General features: G+C 41.8%; 1 protein-coding gene across 5 annotated transcripts in view; it reads right to left on the reverse strand.

Annotated features, from left to right (window-relative positions):
- The window catches only part of KLC1 (kinesin light chain 1), a 75345-nt gene extending 50582 nt beyond the window's left edge, over positions 1 to 24763 (reverse strand). For 3 of the 5 annotated variants that reach the window (XM_075926482.1, XM_075926480.1, XM_075926484.1), the window contains exons 1-3: positions 24474 to 24762; positions 6659 to 6920; positions 1556 to 1786 (exon numbers count right to left, since the gene is read on the reverse strand). In XM_075926482.1, coding sequence (XP_075782597.1) covers positions 1556 to 1786; positions 6659 to 6919 — 492 coding nt within the window. In that variant the 5' untranslated portion in view covers position 6920; positions 24474 to 24762. Of the gene's footprint in view, positions 1 to 1555; positions 1787 to 6658; positions 6921 to 24473 lie in introns of all 5 variants that reach the window. The other 2 variants (XM_075926483.1, XM_075926481.1) reach the window with 1 other exon arrangement.
- Between the last annotated feature and the right edge of the window lie 352 nt (positions 24764 to 25115).

Genomic DNA, 25115 nt, shown 5'->3' on the forward strand with positions numbered 1-25115 from the left:
TAGGCTCTGGGGTGGGGCCAAAAATGAGGGGTTCAGAGTGTAGGACAGGATTGCCAGTAAGTGGGCTAGGGATGGGAGTGCAGGATTTGGGCAGGAGATGGGGTGCAGGATGGACTGAGGGTGCAAGGTCTGGGTGGGAGGTAAGGGACAGGAGTGGACTGGGGGCAGGGTGTCTGGGTGGGGTGGGGTGGCAGAGCAGGCTACGGGCAGGATGTCTGGCCGGGAGGAGGGCAGCAGGAGCAGGTTGGGAAGGCAGGAGGTTGAGTGAGGGGTTGGGAGTGCAGGGTCTGGACATGAAGGGGTGGGAGGCATGCACTTGTCTTTGGGCCTCACACCAGTCCGAGGCTCAGCCTGCCACTGCTCCCATTAGGCAAAATCTGGCCAATGAGAGCACAGGGAAAGGCTCCAGACAGCGTGTTCGCACACTGCTGTTCCCCAGCCCAGGAGGCGGAGAGCTTCTTTCCTGCACAGCGAGGGTTAGGATTCTCTCTCCCTCCTGCCTCTTCTCCCCCACCCCCGCAGCAGGAAGCAAGCACTAGTGCTCCAACTTCACAGGGAAGGAGTGAGGGTGAGGGACTGCACCACCAGGCAAAGGAGGCCCAGGCCACTCAGGTCAGTGGTGCTGGATGCCTCCTCACCTGCCTTGCAGAAGCGCCACTTGCTGCTGCAGTCCCACATGTGACTCGGCGGGTGGAAGGGAGGCAGTTTGGGGATTGGGCTTGGGTCTCAGTGGAGCGGTTAAGCACTGGGCTGAGGACACAGCCACTTGGGGCATGGTGAAGCATGGGGCGGAGCGTGGCTGGGGATGCAGGGTGCCTCCCCCTGTGCCTGGTCCATCTCTTAAGCCTGCTGGCCCAGCAGCCCATGAGCACTAAGAACAAAAGCAGCGTAAGCAAGTAGCCCTGGAGCAAGTTGTGCCGTCCCCAAACAGCATCCAGGACAGGGAGCCCAGGGGAAGGCAGAAGGTGTGGGATATCAGAGTGATGTGATGTCACTCTGTCATCCCACAGGAAAAGTGTTTTGAGAGAGAAATTGTGAGACCTCTGTCTAGATCAAAATCATCTGCCAGACTGCTCCAAATAATGCTATTTCCTTTTATACCAACAATTTACACATCTTACCCTCAATTTTCTTACTAATGGGGGTTAAAACAGACATTTTATGGCTTTCTGAATATAATTTTTAAAGTAAACTTTTAAAATAGTGTATTGCAGGGGGTAAGTGTTCTATGGACTGGTCATTTCTACCCCTTTCCCCAAGTCTAAACTGTAGTTACTCTATCATCAGTAAAATTAGGCCTTCCTGGAATAAAGACTATTTTGGGAAGCAGTTCTATAATGTGTGAAAGTATAAACTACTAAGATTAGGACATTTTAAATAAAGAAATCTCTCTCTGATGTGCCTAATAAACATTTCAAATATAGGTTTTAATTTGCTTCAAGTAATAAAAATTCACATCTGGGGATAAAAAACCCTCATTGGCAGCTTTAGCAGAAACTAACAGAAAGAAACATGCAGGATAATGTACAGTGCTTTTGAGTGTTCATCGACTTACTGATGGAGAAATATCATCATCATATTTTTTTAATTGATTCATGAATTCCAAGTGTTTCTTTTCTTCTTCCAGCTGAGCCACAGACTGTTCACTCTTCTGTAATTTCTGTTGGGTACTAGCTAGTTCATCTCGCAGCCACTGATTTTCCTGGCATAGGCGGCGAACCTGAGCACGCAATTTCTGCTTCTCTGATTCCACTGCATTTAAGTGATTTGACAAGGCCATCATTACCTAAAAAGCATGGGAGGTTACAAGACATTCTTCCTGTGCAGTGCATTCCTTTAGTTTTAACATAAGGCTTTTCTTGCATAAATACCATTATACTTGTGAAATCAGTTAACATTTGTGTCTGGACCCTTTCATAATTTCCATTTGGTTCTTGATTTCTTTCTGCTAACAACTTTGCTACCTGTTCAGTTCAGGCTAATCTAAAGAAATCTTACCCCTATGCAATATTTGCTTTTATTGATTAAACATACAGTAACTTATAAAGTTTGCTATCTTAACTGCTCTTTATAGACATGTACTTAGATAGCTGGGAATGACTTCAGTGCACATGAAGTGGTATAGGCCATTTTCTCTCATAAGAAATGGTCTGTGGACCTTAAGGACTACACAGCCACAGAATTACTTGTTATGATAGCTTCATACCAGATCAACCTTAAGGACTACCCCTCAGGGGCTCTTGTGCATTTCAAAGATTGAAACACTGTGTGAGCCTGGGTCCAGTGGGGAGTCTCCAAATGGCCCCAGGCTCCATGTTGTGCTTCAACTTTGAAACGTACAAGAGCCCCAGTGGGGAATCTTGTACATTTCAAAGGTAAAATACCACGGCTGAGCCCTTACCCTCTCCCATGGAGCTGGAGCAGGGGAGAACCAGCTTTTAAGCCAGTTCCCCCCAGTACCTCCTCCTCTTCCATTCCCACGTGACCAGAAGAGAAGGGGGACAATTTATGTCCACACTGGTGCATGAAAATCCCTCCTTTACCTGAACCAGGCAAAGCAGCACACGCTCTGCCATCTTTGGAAGATGTTAAAACACCACGCTTCTCATCTCATCTGACAAAGTGCCACAGGACTACTCACTGTTAACTACTCACATTCTCCCAATTAAGGAGAAAGATAAACATCCACCACATTCCCCAGGCTAGTAGATTTTTGTGTGCTCCAGGCTCATGGGAGGGAGGGGGGAGACGAGCTGGAGCACCAGCACAGGCTCCCCAATGCTGGGGGGAAGTGGGGGAGCCCTGATCCTTGGGGAACAGAACCAGTCAAGCTGGGGGCCGCATCCAGTCCCCAGGTCTTAAGTTCCCTATCCCTGCATTATATGCTAGTCATTTCTTACTAAGTGAGGGAGGGAATTCTTTCCCAGTCCACCCCTCTCCTCCCCTATAGTGGGCTGGGAGCTTGCTTAGGGAAAAAATATGGAACAGAAATGTGGACTATCATGTTGCAAATTATTATGTAAGCTTGGGATGGATGCCTATACAAGTACTTCATAGAGCAGGGATAAGATGATCGGAGGTTTTCAGGGCTTCTATGACAGGTAAGGCAGGGAATCAACCTCATTCCTCCTTTATAGCCCCTTAACTCTCATTCTAGGGGAGGCCCCAGCAGCAAGATGGTTGGGTAAAGAAAAGGGATAACAGCAGCCCCCTGCATATATGTAAACGGTTATGGAATTACTTGCACTGAAGTTTTTTCTGCCAAGTATTCCCAGACAATTAAAATGAAGTTGCAGCCTAATTAAAAATCACATCAAGTCTCCTATCCTGCTGAAACATTTAGACAAAGCTTACACAGAACACATGCAAATCTATTGTTGCATTTACATAAAGGTTGCAAAACTGACCATGAAATGCAACTTTGGATAGTAAATGATTATATTATTCAGCCTCCATGACAAATTCACATTCTGCAGAATGCAAGCTTCCATTTTAATATGTATGCTAAGTTTCTAGGCCTTATAGTTGCGAACAAACCTTCAAAACATGACCCCATATATATCAGTAGTTGAGCACCTATTTCAAACTGAGATGGCAAGTTCATAAAGTGCCCATATTCCTCTCAATAGGACAAATTCTCCTGCCTAATCATGTTTTAAAGGGAAATAATTATAGAAATCTTAGATGTGCAATTGCACGGCTGATGATGTACAATTACAGCTGTTCACACAAAACAAGTAGTTGCACACACACATCCAATAAAAATTTAAAAATCAGTGACTAAAAGTTTCCTGCATTATTTTCTCTCATTAGTGCTGCTAAATGCAAAAGTAATTTTGATTACTATGTAGTGACTATATTTTACCCTCATTCATTGCGTCAATCTCCCACTAATGGTAGTGTGAACATTGGTATGGATCACAAGTAGCTCATGGCCTTCACTTTGTATATCTTGCTCACATATATTTTAAAGATATCACTTAGCTATACACCAAGAAGGAGTTTGGCTCCTTGATTTCATAAAAGATTTATCTTAAGTTAGTTTTGAGCACCTCAGAACCTGAATATTTTTATATGCGCGATTCACGTTAAGTAAAATTTCAGTTTTTCCCAGAAGGTAGTATGTTTTTTTTAAAAGATCTCTTTAGGGTAAAGGTAGTCCTATACAGAATAAATTTTCAAGAAATGACTCAATTTCAGGTTCATATCTGTTGCATAAAAAAGCCTCCGCCTGAGCTTACTTGATTTAGATACCTGGATTTTCTGAAACTACACCAAATTGTAAGGTCTAAGCTTTTAAACTGGAACTTTGTAATCTGTGTAACTCTCAAGTTTATGTAAACTGCAACCTTGTCATCTTTGTAACTCTCAGCCACCTTGCTTGTAACTTTCCCTAAGATGCTTCTCCCCTGAGTGAATGGAGAGAGACTGAGTCTGACAGTGTGTCTGAAGAAGACTGAGAACAATCTGGGCATGCTCCCTGCTGGATCAAGAGACGACTGGGCACGTTCCCTGATGATGAGGTGAATGAGTCCCAGGAGCCATTCAGACACAATATAAAGAGAAGGAATACATGTGAGATTCTCTTTTTCCTTCCCTTGCTCCTGAGAAGTTCCTCTTCAGTGTCTTCCCTTCTGACCAGCTTCCCCAGCCATGATGAGCAGATAGACCCTCCAGGATCCACATGCCTTGGCTCCTTCAGCAACCTACATGTCTGTGTAAGAGTGTGAGTGCCTGAGAGCAGGGATGAATGGGTGTGAATGAATGGAGGGGTGTGTGATTGCTTGCTTGTCTGTGTCAGAGAGAGAATGCTATCTTCTTTAGTTTAAACCTTTGGTTGCTGCTTACTCCTCTTTAGTTTTACCTAGTGGAAATAAACCCATACTAGTGTAACTCTGGGTGGTCTCCAGTGAATATTTTTGGGGTAACCATATCTAGTATTTATACATACCCGTCCATCTACAACATCAAATTTTCAACAGACCTTTCAAACTTATCTGTATTTGACATGTGCAAAAATTGCCAAGTTAATTAGCTCATCTCTATGTAACCAGTTGCACATGCAGTATTTCAAGTATATTTGGGAAAGCCAAGCAAAAATGTTGCCCAGCCTATTTAAAATGCCTGTATCTATCATAGTTATAACATACTACAATGACTTTGTGAACTCAGAGGGGTAGTAATATTAGTCTGTGTCTGCAAATACAACAAGAAGTCCTAAAATTCCACAGGACTCCTCATTGTTTTTAACTCTCTAGAGGAGGTCCGGTGGACATGGGAAAGTGAAAGTAAAAGTTAATTAATTACTCTTAGCAAAATGAGCATTACCTTCACAGAAAAAAAATCTCCATGTCACACAAATATTAATCAATTTACAGACACAAATGCTTCCCTATCTCACAGTGGTATACTGTTATTTTACATATTAGAATTGAACAATAGAGATTCATTGATGTGACAGAGCCAGGAATTGAATCTCATTTCCCGAGTCTAAAAATCCAGTGTTTTAAGCATTTTTCCTTTCCTATTTCTTTACTTTTCTATAAGAATTTTTTATATACACCCACAAAAGGTGACTTTAAAGACATCTGTTGGCATTTTCTTTCCTCATATGAGGGATGGAAGGTTTCACATTTTCCAAACACTGGCTGTTTTACCACTCTCTTGCAACTTTGTGTATTTAACTTAAATAAAATTCAAAACAGTCAAGAAACATTTTGAAAATAATCTGAAACCACAAGTCAGTTTGTTGTAGTACACATGCCCATCCACACATACACATCAGTTTTGCAGCTTCTGCCCACCTTCCCCAAAATAACATTTTCTGCAACCAAGTCGTTTCACAAAATAAGTAGGACTTTTTCTTTTAAAGGAGGAATGTTTCTCTGATTCAATACTCAGTGTTTAGCAAATTCTTGAACTAGTTTTTTTAAATTTTACTAAAAAAGTTAGGTCAACATTAGAGACCCTTAAATACAAGGGATTAAAAAAATAATCCTAAATCCCTGGATTGGGACTCGGGTCTATTACCAGCTCTGTATAACCTCAGACAAGTTAGTTAATTTCTGTGCCTCTGCTACCCATATGTAAAGTGAGAATGACATTTTTCTAACTCTCCAGAGTTGTTGTAAGGATCATTAACATCTGTGAGGTGCTCCGATACTATATGACAAATGCCACAAAAAATGCCTATATATAAAATTAAATTCTCATTTCAATGAAGTCAAAGAATAGCTTTGTGTTATTTCAGTGAGGCCAGGATCGAATGTTCATTGAATAATTAGCTACACACTCAAACCACCACTTGCAGTCACTCTATATCGGTGTTTCTTAAATTGTGTTCTGCCACACACAGGTATGCTGCGGAGAACAACAGAATTCAAAATGGCCACCCTTAAGGGGCAAAGGACTTTTTTCATTTGCTTAACAAAAAATCCTTGGTGTTCCTCATAAAAAAAATATTATTTGGTGTTCTTCAGTCTTAAAAAGTTTAAGAAACACTGCTCTATATAGTTATTAGGGATGTAAAAGCCAGTTTAACCTCCCAATTTCAAATCTGTGCTTGTAACTAAACTTCAGTCCCAAAAAATAAAGTTTGCAATGATATGAAAGCAAATGCAGTCTCAGGTTGAAATGATTTCCCTTGATCCAATTTTACCTGTGCTTCACTAAGTCCAAGTTCCAACATTTCCAGTGACTTTCGAATCATGTTTGATTTTTCTTCCACCAGATTGGTTTCATCATCTTTCTTCAAACACTTCAGTGTCTCAAGTAAGCTCTGCAAAATGGAGTTATGTTCATTCTTCAGTGCCTCTAGACCCTGAATCACCTGCTTAGTCTTAGAAATGATTTCATCTTGAGTAAGCTTCTCCAACTTCTCTTCCTTTAGATACACCATTGTGGACATATTGTCATACATTCTGTAATGAAAAAGTACAACAGTAAAAAATAATCTAAGTCAATCAATTGAATATTAATGTTTTGGTTTTAATAAAATCTTCATATATGTGCATTTTTAATTTAAGTGATTCCTGAACAGATGTTTATTCAGAATATGTTTGTGTCATACTTTATGCACTATTTCTAAATATCAAAAGTTATCAAATTTTTATCTGTCCAAAATTTATATTAAGATACTTTCATAAGCAAAAGAATCAAGCACAAAAATTATATCAAAATATGACAGAAGAACTTCCAGCTAGCACAGAACCTAAGAGCAGACTGTGCTGTCTCTCCATTAAATCACCTGTATGTCATATAATCTGTGTTGCTGCAGAGACCAAAAAATAGTCCCTGACAAAACAGAGCAGCCACAGGAGCTCTTAATTTTACAACCATTCCTTCATTCACAGAGCGCCATGTACTTGAGTCAGTATTCCCTGTGGTGTTAAGCACAACTCTGACCACCACCACAGTTCCTCTATGCTGGAGTTTACAAAGAGATATCACATGGTACCATATCTCTACACTTTATGTTGGAAGATTCTCCCCAGTCCATTGTGGCGCCTTTTCAACAGCATATACTAGCGGAGATGGAGAAACACAAACAGCAACAACTTATTTCCATAAACATACAATAAATGAAACACAGGGAACTGCATTTGTGCATAAAGGTGACTGACTGACCCCCAGAATTCTCTTTTGTTACTGAGAGAAGAGAAGAAAGGGAGAAGTACATTTTCCTCCCCAGCAGCTAGAAAGAGTACACTTGAGTCCTGCTTTTGCTTAATGATATAAGATTAGTTTAGGCTTATTAGTCTCATCTAGGGATGTTAAAGACTAGTCAACTCAGTCGACTAGTCGATTCACCACCACCTCCTTTGCTACCTCTATCAGATAGAGGCAGCAAAGGGGGGTGAGAAGGGGTACTTCAAAGTGGCAGCGCCGCACAGCTATGCAGCGCTGCCACTTTGAAACCCCAAGGCAGATCTTCTGTTTCAAAGAGTCAGCTGCCAAGGAGGCTGGGGTCAGCTGGGAACTCCTTAGCTGATACTGGATTCTGGGAAAATGACAGGTTCCGCTGCTGTGAGGAGCCCAGGATCAGCTGGGAGTCCCCAGCACAGCATGGAGCTTGGGGTCAACATGGAGCTCTGAGTCCTCCGCTGACCCTAGGCTCCATGATTTTGAAATGCACAAAAGCCCCCGCTGGGGACTCTTGTACATTTCAAAGCAGGCATGCTACATGTAGCCCGGAGTCTGCAGGACTTCCCGCTGGCCCTGGGCTGCAGGCGGAGTTCCGCATTCCTCCTCTGAAATGTACAAGAGCCCCAGCGGCAGCTCTTGTACATTTCAAGGGAGGAATATGGAAGTGCCTATCGACTAGTTGATGGAAATTCTATTGATTAGTCAATAAACCGCAATTTAACATCCCTAGTCTAGTCTAGTCTAATCAAAGTAGTAGTAATATCAAGCTACATGTGGCTCTGAAACTGTTGGTACATCTACTTGTTAGAAGATTTTAAAATAGTTACATCTATTTAAAAAAGGTTTAACAGTTTCAGTACTATGTAAGAAAAGGCTTAACTATTACAATAGCTGAAAACAATTGTAATCACCTCTTCATTTTGCTATATAACTAACTACGTATTTTAATACCCCAATTATTGGAAGGAATTCAGAAGTTCAGTATTAAAAGTAATTAAGAGGAAGAGTGACATGCAGTATTTTATACCACATAGAATCACAGAACTGGAAGGAACTTTGAGAGGTCAAGTCCAGCCCTTTGTACTCATGGTAGGGCCAAGCACCATCTAGACTATTCCTGACAGGTGTCTGTCTAACCTGCTCTTAAAATCTCAAACAATGGAGGTTCCACAACCTCCCCAGGCAATTTATTCCAGTGCTTAACCACAATGACAACGTTTTTTCGAATGTCCAGTCTAAACCTCCCTTGCTGCAATTTAGGGCAATGGTAGGCAACTTGCAGCCAACCAAAATTCTAAGTGTGGCCCACATGACATTTTGTTTACCCATGACCACACACAGGGTTACCAGATTCTACTGGTTCCCCTTTGCGTAGTTTTTTTTTCCCTACTACCAGTACTGCTCAAGTGACATGCATGTAAGGCTATGTCTAGACTGCAGCACTTTTCTGGGATACCAGAGGTATCCCAGAAAAGCAATGCCACATCCAAGGAACGTGTCCGCTTTTCTGAAAAAAATTTCAAAAAAGCGGATGCGCTCTTTCGCCATCCCTGTAAACTTCGTTCTACGAGGCATAAAGGATGTGTCGAAAGAGCAAATTTTTCCAAAATTTGGCACCGTTTAGACGTGCCAAATTTCAGTAAAGCCTCTTTTGAAGAAATCAGAAAAAATACACAATTTGGATACTGCAAATTGCATATCTTTCTGAATTAACTCTGCAGTCTAGACGTAGCCTAAAAAAAAAAACGCACATGAAGTGAGGTCGTTTTGATTGGACATAACATTGACAAAGAGCCATACACTCCTTCTGCATCCAATCAAAGCACTGTTATGATTCATTTGGCACACCCTGACAATTCTAGGTACACTAGCACAGTTAGCAAAACTAACTTATCCTGAAAAATCAACTAATTGCAACAATCTTGCAGTCCACTGAGATGAAAGAGGACCATTTATGCAGCCCACTCGCTAGGCTAGGTAGCCCATAGCAGACATTAGGTGTAAGACAAATATGAATGTTAAAAAGCAAAAGGGATTCATGCTATGTCAAATCTTCAATTAACAAAATGAGAAGCTAAATCATGATGTGGAAATAACAGAAGACTTAGGATATCTTGTCCCTTTTAAGAATCAGATCCTAAACTAAATGTCCTACACTTTGGTTCTCCTTGGTCCAGCACCCTCGGGACCTGATCTGTCCCAAATGAGGAAGTCTGCCATAGCAGGGGAGGTCAATCTGGCCCCCTGTTGCAGTCCACTTAGCACTCCCAGGTGGCCACTGGGTTCCTCTCCTGGCCCGCACTGGGCTCCCAGCCATAGTCCCTGCTACCAGCCGCAGGATATTGCCAGACCAGTGAGTCCCTACTTCTATACATCTCTTCAATCTAAATTAATGTAATGGCAAAACAGACAACATCTAGTAAGGTAACACTTGTATCTTTATTATACACTAGAACACTAGAAAGACATAGTATAAAGTAAGAGGGGAAGACTACCAAGCAATTTCATCTTTCTAATTCAACAAATGTTTGCTAATACAGTAAACTTCCGATAATACGGCACCTTTAGGACCCAGGGGGTGCCAGATTATCAGATATGCCGGACTATCAGAAGGGGGGAGCTATGAGGGGTCTGGAATGGGGTGGGAGGGGATGCCACCCCAGGCCCCTCATAGCCCCCCTTACGATAGTTCGGCTCTGCCCCAGGCGTCCCTGATTCAGCCGCTGCTGGTCAGTTTCAGCAGCAGCCGAATCGGGGATGCCTGCAATAGAGCAGCTGGGGTACTGCCTGGTTGGTCCTATAACGGGGCTTCCTGGAATCAGCCGCTGATCTGTTTCAGCAGCGGCTGACTTGGGGACCCCTGGGGCAGAGCAGCTGGGGTCCTGCCGGGTTGGTCCCGCAGCGCCGAGGGGTGGTGCTATGAGACCAACCCCGCAGCACCCCAGCTGTTCTGCTCCCGGCTTCCCCAATTCAGCTGCTGGTCAGTTTCAGCAGCAGCTGAATGGGGGAAGCCTGTCTGGCTGCCCCAGCACTTCCGGGTTCCTGATGGTGCCGGACCATCAGGAGTCCCAGAGCATTGAATGTCGGACTAATAGTAGTTAGTTACTGTAGTTAGGAAATCCTCAGGTCAACAGCTTAACTCAAACAAACATACTTAATTTCAGGGAAGGATTTTACAAAATAGGTGGACATTACACACACTGCTTAAAACTAAAATTCACAAGATATACTGAACAAAAATGTCAAAAGTGAATAACGACTTTGGATACCTAACTTGAGGTATTTAAGAAGGAGCCTGGAATTCCAGAATGCTGCACACATGTCTTCTGAACATTAGACAAGTTTAAGATATTTCAAGTTGAGCACACAAAGCCATCAGTCATATTTGGCCATTGTGTCAAAATGGCTACATTTTATATTATGTATTAAAATGAATATATTTAACACTGTTCATAAATAAGCTTATCAATTAATGATTAGCCAAATATTGTAATAAGTGTTATTTCATGAAAACTGAAAACAAGAGTAAGATGTTAACTAGCAGTCTCATAGTATGTTATTAAAAATCCATCACATTCATATATTCTATTTGCATATCACTGACATGTCAGAATTATTAATACATTCTTAAATCTCGTTATATTAAAATGTCCCTAGCCTCTGTTTGTCAGAAGCTGAAAACAGATGACGGGAAAGGAATCACTTGAAGATTCCTGTTCTGTTCACTCCCTTTGGGGCATGCGGCATTGGCCTCTGTCGGAAGACAGAATACTGGGCTAGACGGACCGTTGGTCTGGCCCAGTATGGCTGTTCTTATGAATACTAATTTAACATAAGCATGATTTTAAAGAGAGGCATCAGAAAGAAAAGATGAGAAATTATGGAATGTTTTAATTTATATACACTTTTCAAACAATGAAAGCCCTACAAAGCTGCAAGGAGAAAATACTGTTTTGTAACTTCATAAGTGTTACATTTAACATCCATGATTACAATAAAACCAGTACCAAGTTTTTCTTTTTGCCCACTCCTGCTCATGATTTGACATGCTCCCTTCAAGATGAAAATAACTTAAATTCATTACAAGTATTGTTGTATCACACCTTGCCCAGGTGGAGAGGGTCTCAGGGCAGGGGGTTGGGTGTAATTGGACAGTATAGTACTTGAGGAGTTTGCGAAAGGTTGTGGTAGGTGTGCTCAGGGCAGGGGATAGGGATGTGTGGAGGTGCAGGAGTAAGGCAAGGGACTAAGTGTGCATGGAGAGCTGCAGGAGTCTCATTTGGGGATGAGAGGAGGGGCTCAGTGCACGGGGTGGGGGAGAAAGTGTGTGTAGGGGGAACGTAAGGCAATGGCACTATTTAGGGAGGGTGGGGACTGAAGTCCCCCACCCCCGACAGTCATAACACAACACTGCTTGGTATTCCCCTTCGCCACTATTGGGAAGTGAGAGAGAAGCTCACAGTGTGGGTAACTCACACTGCTACCCTCTCTTCACTCCAGCCATGTGCGATAGGAATGCACACACAATAGGTGTTTTCCTCTCGCTCCCTGATGGGAAAGGGAACAGCTAACCGTATCGTGATACAAATCTTGCAGGGGGGGAAGGGAGAAGGGGCTTCAGCCCTCCCTAAATGGTCCCCGGGGGCTCAGAGCTGGGCAGTTCCAGACTGGTGGGGGAGTGTGTGCCTCAAGGTAGCCTCTTTAGCCTGCCTGTTGCTTAGTGCAGCAGCCTGCAAGAGAGCCCCAAAAGCCCAGGTGGGAGCACAACACCCAGCCTCCTATAGCTGAATGCCCCAGCCAACAGGCTTCTTCTTGCTGGAGCAGTTCACCTCTGCTTCTCCCTAAAATTAATATATCACTACTGAATGCAAAAGCATTAAATACTTCTTGTCCATAAGGAAAATGGCAGAAGGCATTGGCCATTTATAAATTCTCATTTCACATACGAGAACCTCTGAAAAGCCTGAGTTTAAAGATTAAGTGTTACTCAGATGTTTGTGATATTTTAGAAATTTTCAAAAAGCAATCTGAACGCAAAAACATCCCCATATTCTGCAGGAAAAAGGTTGATGAGTATGGTATGCTGTAACTGAAAGACAGTGACAGGACAGTGACAGAATAGAATGATTTTGCTGAGCTATACAATTTAATCATTGTAGCAAAAGTTAATTGGATTCCAGATAATGAAGACAGGCAGCTGAATAGTCATTTGTTGGTAGAATACAGAACCATATATAACAGATTTGTTATATTTTCTTATTAAAGAGAGGCACTGCAAGTGGTCAGTCTTCTGGAGTGGAAAAAATAAATTAACTAATTTGTATAGTACATGTCATTTAACTGTTTTTTTTCCTATGGGACACAATTTGTATGCTCAATTAAATCAGATGCAAAATGGATGCTGTGACTTGCTACTATGAGGGAAAAGGTTGATAAAAGACTAAAGAAACTGGCACACATTTCTGAGACAAAACATTAAAGTTGTAATTAAAAGACAAACCCAGCAGCAGTTGCATCTGGTCCAACAGAACAGCTTGCAAATTGACCTATATGGAACAAGAACCCTTAGGAGACAATTATAAAAATTATAAACATGCATTCCTTAAGTTTTAAACTAATGCAGACAAACCTATTTAAAGCAACACAGCCACAGCTTGCAGACCAGATTCGCTATCCTAAAAACTTTCTTACATTTGCTCCAATCCTGGGAGTTTAAAAGGGAGGAAAATCAATTTCTAAAACCACACAGATGTTATTCAGATTTCTCAGATCTATATGACCTGTGAATTACCAGTCCAAAGAAATAAAATGAGTGTTTTTTTAAGTCAACATGACAAGTTCACAATCTTGAGACAAAGCAACAGGATGGAAGCATTCAGAATCTCCTAAATTGGGAGTGTCAATATTCAGGATTCTAATCAGTAGTCCTGTGGCACCATAGAGACTAACAAATATATATATAGAATCATGAGCTTTCGCAATAAAAGATTGATCTGATGAAGTGGGTTTTACCCATGAAAGCTCATGATTCTATATATTCTATTAGTCTTGAAAGGGCCATATGACTACTCATTTTTTTAAAGTTAGTCTAACACAGCTACCCTCTGAAACATAATTCTAATGTGACTCCACTATCAGAAAAGGAACAGACTCCATCTTTGTGGATGTAAGTGAATGATCATTTAAATAACATTTAGGTGTACAATAACTGTGAAGCTACAGTGAAGACAGACAAATCCTGTCAGAATTACGCAAAATATTTCAACTTGAAAAATGAAGTGCTTGAATGATTTAGAAAATAGAGGACAAGGGAGATTTACTTTACATATAAAAACTTAAAAAATAACGAATAGTCTTGCAGCACCTTAGAGACTAACAAAAAATGTAGATGGTATCATGAGCTTCTGTGGGTAAAACCCATTTCATCAGATCAATCTTTTACTCACAAAAGCTCATGATTCTATATATTTTTGTTAAGTCTCTAAGATGCCATAGGACTACTGATTAGAATTCTGAATATTGATGTAGTTCTTCAGGGAGGGCCAGTCAGGATTTACTGCCAAAATGTCCTCAGAGGTCTCTGGCTCCATTGATGATAACCAGAAGGCTGCTTGCATGTGTGCTCAATGATGTGTGCCATGTAGACTTGTGCACTTAGTCTCTACAGCAGACTCCAAGAGAGCCCCCAAAGACCACAAACCAGATAAAGATCAAAGGTGCCAGGCCAAGTTTATTGTAGAGCGAAGTACAGTAATAGTTGTCAGTAGACTCTACCTCACTGCTGATGTATCAGATTGCCACCCTCTGATGTTACTTAGATACCAGCCATTACCCTGTACCTCGTGGTTTGATTAGATCATCTCTATCCATTATTCTGTCATTTTAGACCATTTCTTGAACCTGAGTCTGTATCTGAGAGAAGTGGGTACCAAGATCTTTAAGAAGCTGGTGATTTCATGCGCTTTCCTCTTATGACCAGTACCAATTATTGTTCTGCAGTCAGCACCTAGTACTAAATAATGTGTTGCACTCTCAGCCCTGTTCATGCCAAGTTCTGAGATTTGAGGCCTGCCTCTTGCTCACAGCTTAGCTTTGCTTTATGTCAGCCATGTTTTGCCCATTGTTAACTAGGCCTCAGGCCTCAAACCAGGCCTCTGCTGCATGGGGCTTATGTTTTCAGGTCTTCATCTTATTACAGTTGACACTCGGTTATTAAATATGGTGCCCACGAAAGCTCATGATACCATCTACATTTTTGTTAGTCTCTAAGGTGCTGCAAGACTATTCGTTATTTCTTACGTTTTTTTCAGTTACAGACCAACATGGCTACCCCTCTGAAAGTTGATAACACATAGGATCATGTTGATGAGATCTAAGATGAATGAAAGAAACTAATATTTTCTGGAAGGACACCTATTTAAAGATGAAACCTTAATTACATATGTATATTAATTATTTCTTTTTGGAGAATCAATTATAGTCGTTCTGTTCTTTGGGTGGGCTTGGGGTTTAGTTAGTAAGAAGGCTATGAAGATTGTGTGGGAAGGGTATATATATATATATATATATATATATATATATATATATATATATATATATATATATAAAGCTATCACCCTCCTCCCAAAAGAAGTGCCATTTTCATGGAACAATGACAAAATTTCAAATATTAAGTTTGAAACAAATTTGAATGGCCAGTTTCAACAAAACCATGATTTATTCATAAGTTCTAGAAAACTAAACTGGTGTTTTTTCAGTGTGAAATTTCCTTACACAAAGACGACAATATTTAAAGGTAACTGCTTCTACCATGTTATATAGTCATATAATTTGTGCAGGAATAGATGAACTGGGAAGTAATTATACACAACATTTGCCTTAAAGTAATCAAATTATTGTTTTAGACTCTGGAAAAAACTTAACGTTTCTCTAATTTTGAACAGCTAAGCTTGACAATGTATTTATGCATATTTCGGACAATCCTAATTCACTGTTGATGGGGTAGCCAAGACCAAAAGGCGTCAAATCTACCCACAAGTTTTACACTTCTTAAGTTCATTTTGGTCTGAATATTTTCTCCTTCTCTCTATCGTTAAAAGTTTGTGTTTAAAAGTTAATATGGGGGGGGGGGGGGGGGACACAACTAGGGATGTAAAATCCTGGTTGAAATGTTAACCAGTTAAACATAATGTGTAACCAATTAACCACAATTCCTGGGAGGTTGGCCCAGTCACATTGTAGCAGACCCATGGGTGAGGGGTTGCTCCAGCCTGGCCACGTCTTCCTCATTGCAGGCCGCTCTATCCAAGCCGGGCTGAGCCTGCTGCACGGTGGCCCCTTCCGGTTAACCTGTTACCCCAGTAAGCATGGCAGTAAAGAGCATACTTACCAGGTAACCCGTAACCCATTAATCCTTTACATTGCTAAATAGAACTATGAAGTTAAATTTGGACATTCCCTACATCACAGACAAACATATTAACAACACGTGCATATCAAAAACAGGTAAAAGAAATGGAATTCTAAATTCTATATCCATAATAAAATCACCCTAAACATATTTAATATTTGCTAGATCTTTAGATGAACTGAATAAGCTTACTACTGCTATGGTAGTCCTGGTTTGTTGTATTTGTGTTCTCCGAAGTGCAGTAGGTGGGTCAAGTGTAGGGGTGGGCAATAATTTTTGGAGGGGGGGCCACTAAGATTTTGGAAAGTGGTCAAGGGGTTCACTTTTTGTGGAGGGGTGCAGGGTCTGGGATGGAGGTTGAGCGCAGAAGGGTGCACGGGGTAAGGGACTGCGGTGCAGAAGATAGTGTGAGGTCTGAGAGGAAGTTTGGGCAAAGGAGAGGGTTGTGACCTGGGTCAGGGGATAGGAGTGTAGGGTCAGGGAGAGAGTATATATGGGTGTAGGAGAGGACTCTTGCCTGGGAGAGGGGCACTAGGAGGGGGGTGCAAAGTCTGGGAGGGAGCTGTGACCTGGGAGAAGGGGAAAAAGGGTGCAGACTGCAGAGGGTGTGGTGGTGACTTGGGGCAGGGGATGTGGTTTAGGGTCAGGGAGGGGGCATGGGTGCAGGAGAGGATTCTGGCCTAGGGGAGGAGTGTAGGAAGGGGTACAGAGCCTGGGAGGAAGTTGTGACCTGGGCAGGGGATACAGAGGGTTTGGATGGTGACCTGGGTGAGGGAGTTGGGGTACAGGAGGGGTTGGGGTGCCAGAGGCAGGCTGTGGCTGGGAGGCGCTCACCTAAGCCTGCAGCACCCCCAAAGCAAGCTGGACTCCCTGCCTGCTGCAGCCCCAGATCACTTAAAACTGCAGCTGCTCCCACCACTTAGCTCTCAGCTCCTGAAGGGGAAAGAGACTTGCTGCTGTCCCCATCCCCCAGGGGAATCTCTCAGCTCCTATTGTTTGGTTGTTTGCAGCCAATAGGAGCTGAAAGATTGGCTGCGGTCAGTTCCTATTGGCCAGTTGTTTCTGGCCACTAGGAGCTGAGGGCAAGGAGATCGCACAAAGCCTCCCCTTCCCTGCAGAGCAGAAAGCCACAGGGACTGCGTTTTACATGGCAGCTGCATGCCTGAGGGCCCTGGAAGGGGAGTCCGCGGGCCAAGATCCAGTAGCTTGGGGGGCTGGATCCAGCCCCTGGCTGTATTTTGCCCAGCCCTGATCTAGAGAAATGGCTGCCTGACACACTGATGCTCATGAAGGCTTTAGCCTTACTATTATGAAAAAAAAATGGGAGGGCGGGGGGGGACAATCAACAAGTGAACTACTATTATCATGCGCAATTCAGAGACCTGGGGGTAGAAATCTATACTTGTAGAAGTGTGTTGATATTTGATATATAGCAAACACAAGTCTATGTTGTGCTAGAAGACTGCAAAAAAGATCACTCAATGCATAACTGGCACTCTATAATAATTTTACAGTCCTACTCCAGACCCTCATAAAAAGGGCTAAATAACCTTGATACATGACTAGAACTAAATTAGAGGAGCAGGCAGTGATCTGAACGAGGTTAGCATGATGTTTGCACCAGACACAAAAGGTACTGAATCTTTTATGACACACATAAATATTCACTAATGTTCTAAACAGCTATTTCAAAGAATAACTTGGATCTGAGACAAGAAGATGCATCATCTGTTAGCTCAATCACAAGTTTCAGAGACATTACAGTGCACAATTAGTCACATGTCATTTTGATTGCCTGTATTTAAAAGAAAAAACACATGTATTCTAAACTTCACTAATCTTTGATCAAGAGATTTCAATTCATGCTTTTAATATATGTACATTTCAGATTTAATACCATGAAATCATATTAGTTTAGCTCCTGAACATAAATACTACTATTTAAAAGGCACCATGCAAAATGTTCACACAAAATATTTTAGACTTTGTTTTTTAAAAACCTATATAGAAGTCAACCCTTTCACATCACCTTTAAGAAAAAGACAGTTCCTGTAAATAAATTCACACCCACACACTTAATTGTAATATAGATTCCCAATAAAAGGACAGTTGTAGCTATCTTAATTCCTTAAGACTGAAATGCATCTGTCAAAATAAAACTTTCCCTTATATAGCACTTGCCAATCATTAAGAAACAAATTCTGTTTTGTTCACTTAATGGTACGTCTACACTGCAACACTATTTCAAAATAACTAGCACTAGTCCAAAATAACTTAATCCACCTCTACACAGCAGGCTGTTATTTTGAAATAGTGTCAAAATGCTGTCAAGCTGGAGGACTTCTTATTCCGACTGCTGTAACCCTCATTGTATGAGGAATAAGAGAAGTTTGAGGAAGAGTGCTCTATTTCACTGTGTAAACATTCCCTATTTTGAAATAAGCTTGGATTTGTGTAGATACACCCTTAGAAAACTCCCATTGCAATTTTGTCCAAGTAAAAACTGCAGGAGTTAGCACATGCATCCTAGAAGGGTAGATAATTTTTAAAAGTTCTAGATTTTAAAAGTCAAAGAGTTGGGAATCTCATCTCCATCTTAGGCTAAGGGTGTTAAAATGTGGTTAATTGATCAGTCGATGGAATTTCTATCAACTAGTCGACAGGCACTTTCGCATTCCTCCTTTGAAATGTACAAGCCCGCCCCCCCCTCCCCCGAATCAGCTGTACGGCTGCCCCTTTGAAATGCCACCTCTGTGTGTTTCAAAGGGGAAGTGGAGCCCCGGAATCAGCTGGGGAAATTGACTAGTCAAAAGACTACCCAATACACAAATGCTTATCGGATAGAAGACTAGTCTTTAACATCCCTATCTTAGACACTAGAAATGTTCATGATTAATGTATATAACTATGAAGTGATTATATAAAATTAGAGGCTCAAAAGTAAATCTTTTTTTCATGTATTGATTACTTTGGATTTTCTCACATTCTAGTATATTCTGAAAAAGTTCAATAAATATACCAAATGTTTTGTCAAGACAAACCATCAGTAAACATTTTTCTTAATAGCTTATCCCAGGGATGGGCAGTAAGTGGCTCATAAGCTGGATGTGGGATGCTTATTGTCCACCCTTGGCTTATCTATTGCACATATATTTGCTCAATGGAAAATAAGGTCTTGAACAGTTAATGAAATTATAGCAGTTAAAAGATTTAGTAAGTTGTATATATTGAGGTGACCACCTTACAAGCATGATAGCCAATATACACATCTGTGTTCATATGCATATATGAAACACTAATTATTCTTATGAGATTCTTGAATATGCATCAGTGCTCAAGTCCATAATTTTGTAAAAATGTGTCAAACAGCAGTGACATGCAAGCTGGTTTCTATCTTTCAGTTTATTACAAACACCTAGTGACCTAGATCTCATCTGATTTCTTTTATTTTATAGCCACTCCAATTACTGTCACTATTCACTAATTCTCAACGATGGAAGTACTTAGGCACATACTTAAGCCCCCAAAAAAACCTGTTCATTAAGATGTGGAATTTTATTCTGAATAGTTGTAATACTATGTTTATGGTCATAGCAGACAAATGCCAAATCAATATCATATTCCAATTAACCTTGAAATGTTGTTTAATTGCTTTAATGGGTACATTTCAAAACTTATCTAGTAATAGGGGGCTGCAAGGGCAGGGTGGAGCGGGGAGAAGACAGCTTAAAAGCCATTTCCCCCCAGCACTGGCTCTGCAGTGCTGCCTGTCCCCCCTCTCCCTCTACCTATCCCACCAAGATCACACTGGTCATGAAGTTTGGGTGAGATCTTAGCAGCATCTTATTCCTGTGGAATGTTATATAGGGAAGTTCAGTCAATCACCTACAGTTCACTCACTTTTCTAGCTAAAGTGACAGCCACTGGAATACCATCTTCAAAATGAGTAATATAAGGTGCATTCCGACAGTGGTTCAAAAGGGAGGCTAAATGAGGTCCCAGAAAGAAGTAGGTTCTCTGATGGGTGGATAAGTATGTCAAAGCCCTTGAGGAACTTCAATAACGTTAAGCACAAAAAGTCAGAGCATGATTGTTCTTGAAGCTGACAGGCTGAAATTCCTGTGATGAAGACTTTGACAGAAATAAATGAAAGGCCAGACAGTCTGAAGTGCAAAACAGGTAACTAAGGATCTTCTGTCTAAAGGCCTGTAGCAGATCCAGAGTATATTGGGATGCACGTATCAAAATCCATTTACATGAATAAGTCTTTCTTCTGGGCAGATACCTGTTCTGTATCAGGATTTCATGGACTTTATGAAGCAGTCTCTCTCCATAGTACTTGATATGCCTACTGCAATCCAGACTAATTATTGGAAACCTGCATGGGGTTTATGGCAATGGTCCTGTCAAAGCAAGTACAACAATCCAGAAGCTAAATCAGCAGCTAATTGGTCAATAGTGGCAGGTTTGTCAGCCAAAACTAGGACAGAGCTATAAAAGTGCTTGTGGCTTTTTCCAAACTCAGAAGAGACTGTCACCCTGGAAAGAAGGAAGTTGCTGAAAAGGTGTTCAGAAGGCCTCAAAACCACTGCAGAAAGAGGAATGACTTTGGGTTTATGCTCCTTTTGGAACAAGAGTTCTGGTACTTATTGTTAATGGTGGTGAACAAGTCAACCACAGGGAATCCAATGCCATCAGAGATTTACGAAGCTCTACAATGGTGTTCTACAGAGACCACTGAGAAAGTCAGCCTGTTGGCTGCCAACTCCCGGGAAGTAAAGAGCCATTGGATAATGTCATGTGGATGGCTGTTAAAGTTTTCAGGCTGCCCAGGACTGAATGTTACGCTTCTTACCTCCTGCCTCCTGTGAGGGGTAGACTTGCTAAGTGTTAGGTCCTTGGTACATTCAGTCAGTTAGCCACCCTAACAATTTCCTCTGGGCTATACATCCTCTACTTTGCCTTGCAGGTTAACAATAGGTGGACACCAGTACTAGGGCTCCTTTGAAGCATTCCCCTATAATGTTCAACCCCTTATCTAAACACTCACAGGTATGTTGTTTCCCAGGGAACAATATACACACACATTTGAATGATTAAACTCACCATCAGTCCTCATTATATACCATGATAGCACTGAGATATATTTACAATCAGTGTTATTCAACCAGTGGTACAAGTACCCTTAGGGGTACTCGACAGAAGTCTGTGGAGTACGTCAACAACTGAAATTTTGAGAAAACCAAATTTGTGTTTCAAGTTTTATGGTGCTTTATTATTTTTGTACTTTTTACACCCAAAAATTTCATTGCCCACCCAACTATGATTAAGTTGTTTAAATAAATGCGTTGCAACAGTAGAAAAAAATGTTGTGCATCCGAAAACTGTAGGTAAACTTATTTTTTAAGGGAGTACTTTATAAAAAAAAAAAAAAGGTTGAGAAACACTGATCTAGACCATCCCTGACAGATGTTAGTCTAACCTGTTCTTAAAAATTTCCAATGACAGAGATTCCACAGGCTCCCTAGGCAATTTATTCCAGTATTTAACCACCGTGAGTTAGAAAGTTTTTTCTAAAGTTCAACCTAAACTTCCCTGCTGAAATTCTAACCCACTGCTTCTTGTCCTGTCAGAGGTTAAGGAGAATACTTTTTCTCCCTTCTCTTTGTAACAAATTTGTAGATACCTGACATGAAGATAAAGAGTGGCTGCTCAAATCCAAATGTCTCAAGAAACACACAACTTTCAATGAAAAAATTTTGAGACTAAATTTGAAGATACAATGAAGTCTTCCAGGGACACCCAGCCAAACAGGAGACCCAAAAACACGCAGAGGCGCAGAAGAAAGTATATATGTGAGAATTTTGTGACAACCTCATGGAAAGCTCCTCCATCAGCATAGCAACAGCAACTGATTCTGTATTTTAAAGGTGCCTGTACAATACTATTTCGGTTCTCCTGCTTTAATAAAGTAAATATAAAGATTCTTCCTCTTAAATAATTTAGATGCCTCATTTGAAGTTGCATACACCATTACTCTTATGCTGATAAGCTAGATTTTTCTTATTTTGTCTAAACTACCAGGCCGCTTAGCCTCTCATTTTGCCTTGATAAATGGCACATGCGAATAGTTCAATGCTATAATGCTTAAAAGATAATTTAAAATATATAACTAACATCTTATTTATTTTCCTTGATTGTAAATGTTATTTGATAGCAATATTGTTTTTATTAAAAGGAACAGGAAATAAATATAATGTTGATAGATCCTCATATTAATGGGATTGTCCATTCCCATCATCCTCAGAGGAACAGAAAGACTTCCAAACTTTTTAACTGCAACATGATGCAGAAGTGATACTGCATTCTGGTGTGACTTTGAGGAATTGATTATTATAATCCTCTGCCCCTCCCCACATAAGTCTGCTGAGCTCTGAACACAACATAATACTTCTCCAAATTTGCTATAATTTCACAGCAGTTTCCTGTTAAGTAACATGTTAACTATAAAACTGTTCTGCTGACTGAAAAAAACATGAAAGTCCTGTGCTCAATTTCAGCTAATGGATCTGCTTCCTCTCTATTGTCTATGAATGTTAAACTTGTTACTCAATACTATTATTAGTCCTGTGGTTTGGTTATCTTCAATTATATTGTATCCCAGCTATGGAATTAATAACCAATTAAAATAAAATTATTTGCCAAATATGATTTTTGAATAGAAGCTGAACTCAAAATTGTAGCCAACTTTTTTCAATGTTTGTATCTGGAAAAAAATTTCAAGAATGATCTTGTGTGCTAATTTGGACGAATGTTTCCTATGCAAGGTGTAGCTATAAACAAAAATAAATGAGACATCCACCAAATGAAATACCATAACGCACCATGCTTGCTCCTATTGTCACAGCAATACAGATTTATAATATTTTAAGAATCTTTGCTTTTTAGTAAAATCATCCATATTTTAAAATAAACATAGTATAAATTAATTTATACTATCTAGGATGTTTGCTTACTTTTTTATTTCTCATTTTATACAATGCAAACTAATTTCACATTTGTTTTAGTCCGTTTTGCTTACTGCATTACTGTTATGTTTAGTTTTGAAATGATATAGAGAAAAAATATAAATCAAAGAAAAATAAGCAGAAATATATATGCTTTTGTACATTTAATTATCACTTAATCATCAAGATATGATCCCCAAGATACCCTGAACAAAGCATACTACAGAAATGTAAGGCTTACATTTGTTATTTGAGAATTTAATTGACTATAAAGGCTCACTCATTATACAGATAATATGTCATCTAGAAAAAAAAAACAGTCACATTCTTACAAACTAAATTATTTGTTTGAGGGGGTCTGGAAGACTCTGATAAGAAAAGAAGCTTCACCTATGAAGCTACAAAACCTGATGTACATTACTGTTATTTCATTCACATTAAGTGCAGCTTATTGAAGAGTTGTGATTTGGGTTTGTTTTTAAATCTTGCAACTATGATTGGCTTCTGGGGTGAAGACCTCATACATAGAGTCTTAAAGTATAACAATAAAGAGGTATATAAAGGTAACAATCTATGGCTGTTGCTTCTGTAATTTATATAGCCAATCACCACACACGAAAATTCAAGAGCTGTCATTACTGTTCTTTCAGTATTTCAGAACTAGCAACCAACCAACCGAACCATCTATCCATTTTGCAAATAAAGACATTACAAGGGAGGGAATAGCTCTTTATCCCACAACTCTGTCCAGGGTTTCCTCCTTGGGCATCCTCAGGCCCTAACTGCAGCACTGGAGGAAGCCAGGAAAGAGCAAGAAAAGAAGAGAAACAACAACAAAAAAGCTGCTCGCAATCCAGACGAACAGGATCCCTTTCTCTCAGCATCTCTTCAGCAGAATCACCAGTACAGTCACTGCCAGAGCAGGTCCTGGGATTGACAGACATACTGAAGAGGCTGGCTGTAACCATGAGCTACAGAAGGACCGTCAGGCCAACAAGACCTGCCCAGCCTTTTGTTCTGTTTGTGTCATGGGAGAAGGGAAGGGAGGTGAGGTTCAGCGCTCATGGAAAATGGCAAAACACGGACTAACCCCACCCCTTGTCAACCGCCTCCTGCTGCCTCTCTGCACACGCCCCCTACCCACTCCCACCCCATACCCTCCTGCGCTGCCCCAACCCCCGACAGACACAGGGCTCGGCCCCATCCCCCCGCTCTATCCTACTCCAACACGCCGGCCTTGTGCCCATCACCCGCCCTGCCGCCCTCAGCCCCCGACACTCACAGGGCTCGGCCCCAGCCCCCCAAGCTCTATACCCCCTATTCACCAACCCGCGCCCCATCACCCGCCTTCCCAGCCCCCGACAGGCACAGGGCTCGGCCCCAGCCGGCCTCTTCCCTTCTCCCTCACTCACCGCTCGGGTGCTGCAAGCGGAGGCGATGCGCGCAGGGCTCGGCGAGGCGGCCGGGCTCCTCACCCCGGGAGGGCACCGGAGGGGATGTCGGTGGGGGGAGCAGGGCGGCACCACCAACCCCAGCGGCTTCCCCGCCCGCCGGCTGCCGTGGGCGCGCCGGTAGCCGGCGCGGAGCCGCCCGCGGGAGACGCGCTGACAGTTGCGGGCAGTAAATGCCGCCGCCGCCGCGCGTCCCCTTCCCGGCTCCCAGCCTGTGCGGCTCGCTCCGCCCCCCACCGAAAATGGCGGCTCCTCCCGTCCCACAATGCTCCGCGACCAAACCCATGACGTCATCCCTGGGGTGGGGGCAGGAGCTTGCCGCGGGGCGCGTGCGCCGGCAGGGCCCTTCGCCCCGCCTATGGCAGCAGCAGGAGAGTGGCGAGGCGCTGGGACTACCACAGCCCCCTCTGCTGGCCAAACGAGGAGACTTCTCCGAGAGAAGGGTCCGCCTGCAGGGAGAGGGGGTGTCCGGCAGGAGCAATGGTCAGGAAAGTTCCTCTTGACCAGCTCTGTTCTCCCTACTCCGTCTCCAGCCGGTGCAGTGGCGAGATTTTAAGAGTGGTCCTCACTTTAGCATGCTCTGGCTCCAGCGTGTAAGGCTCC

This window comes from Pelodiscus sinensis, chromosome 4 (genome assembly GCF_049634645.1).
Source record: "Pelodiscus sinensis isolate JC-2024 chromosome 4, ASM4963464v1, whole genome shotgun sequence".
Classification (NCBI taxonomy): Eukaryota; Metazoa; Chordata; order Testudines; family Trionychidae; genus Pelodiscus; species Pelodiscus sinensis.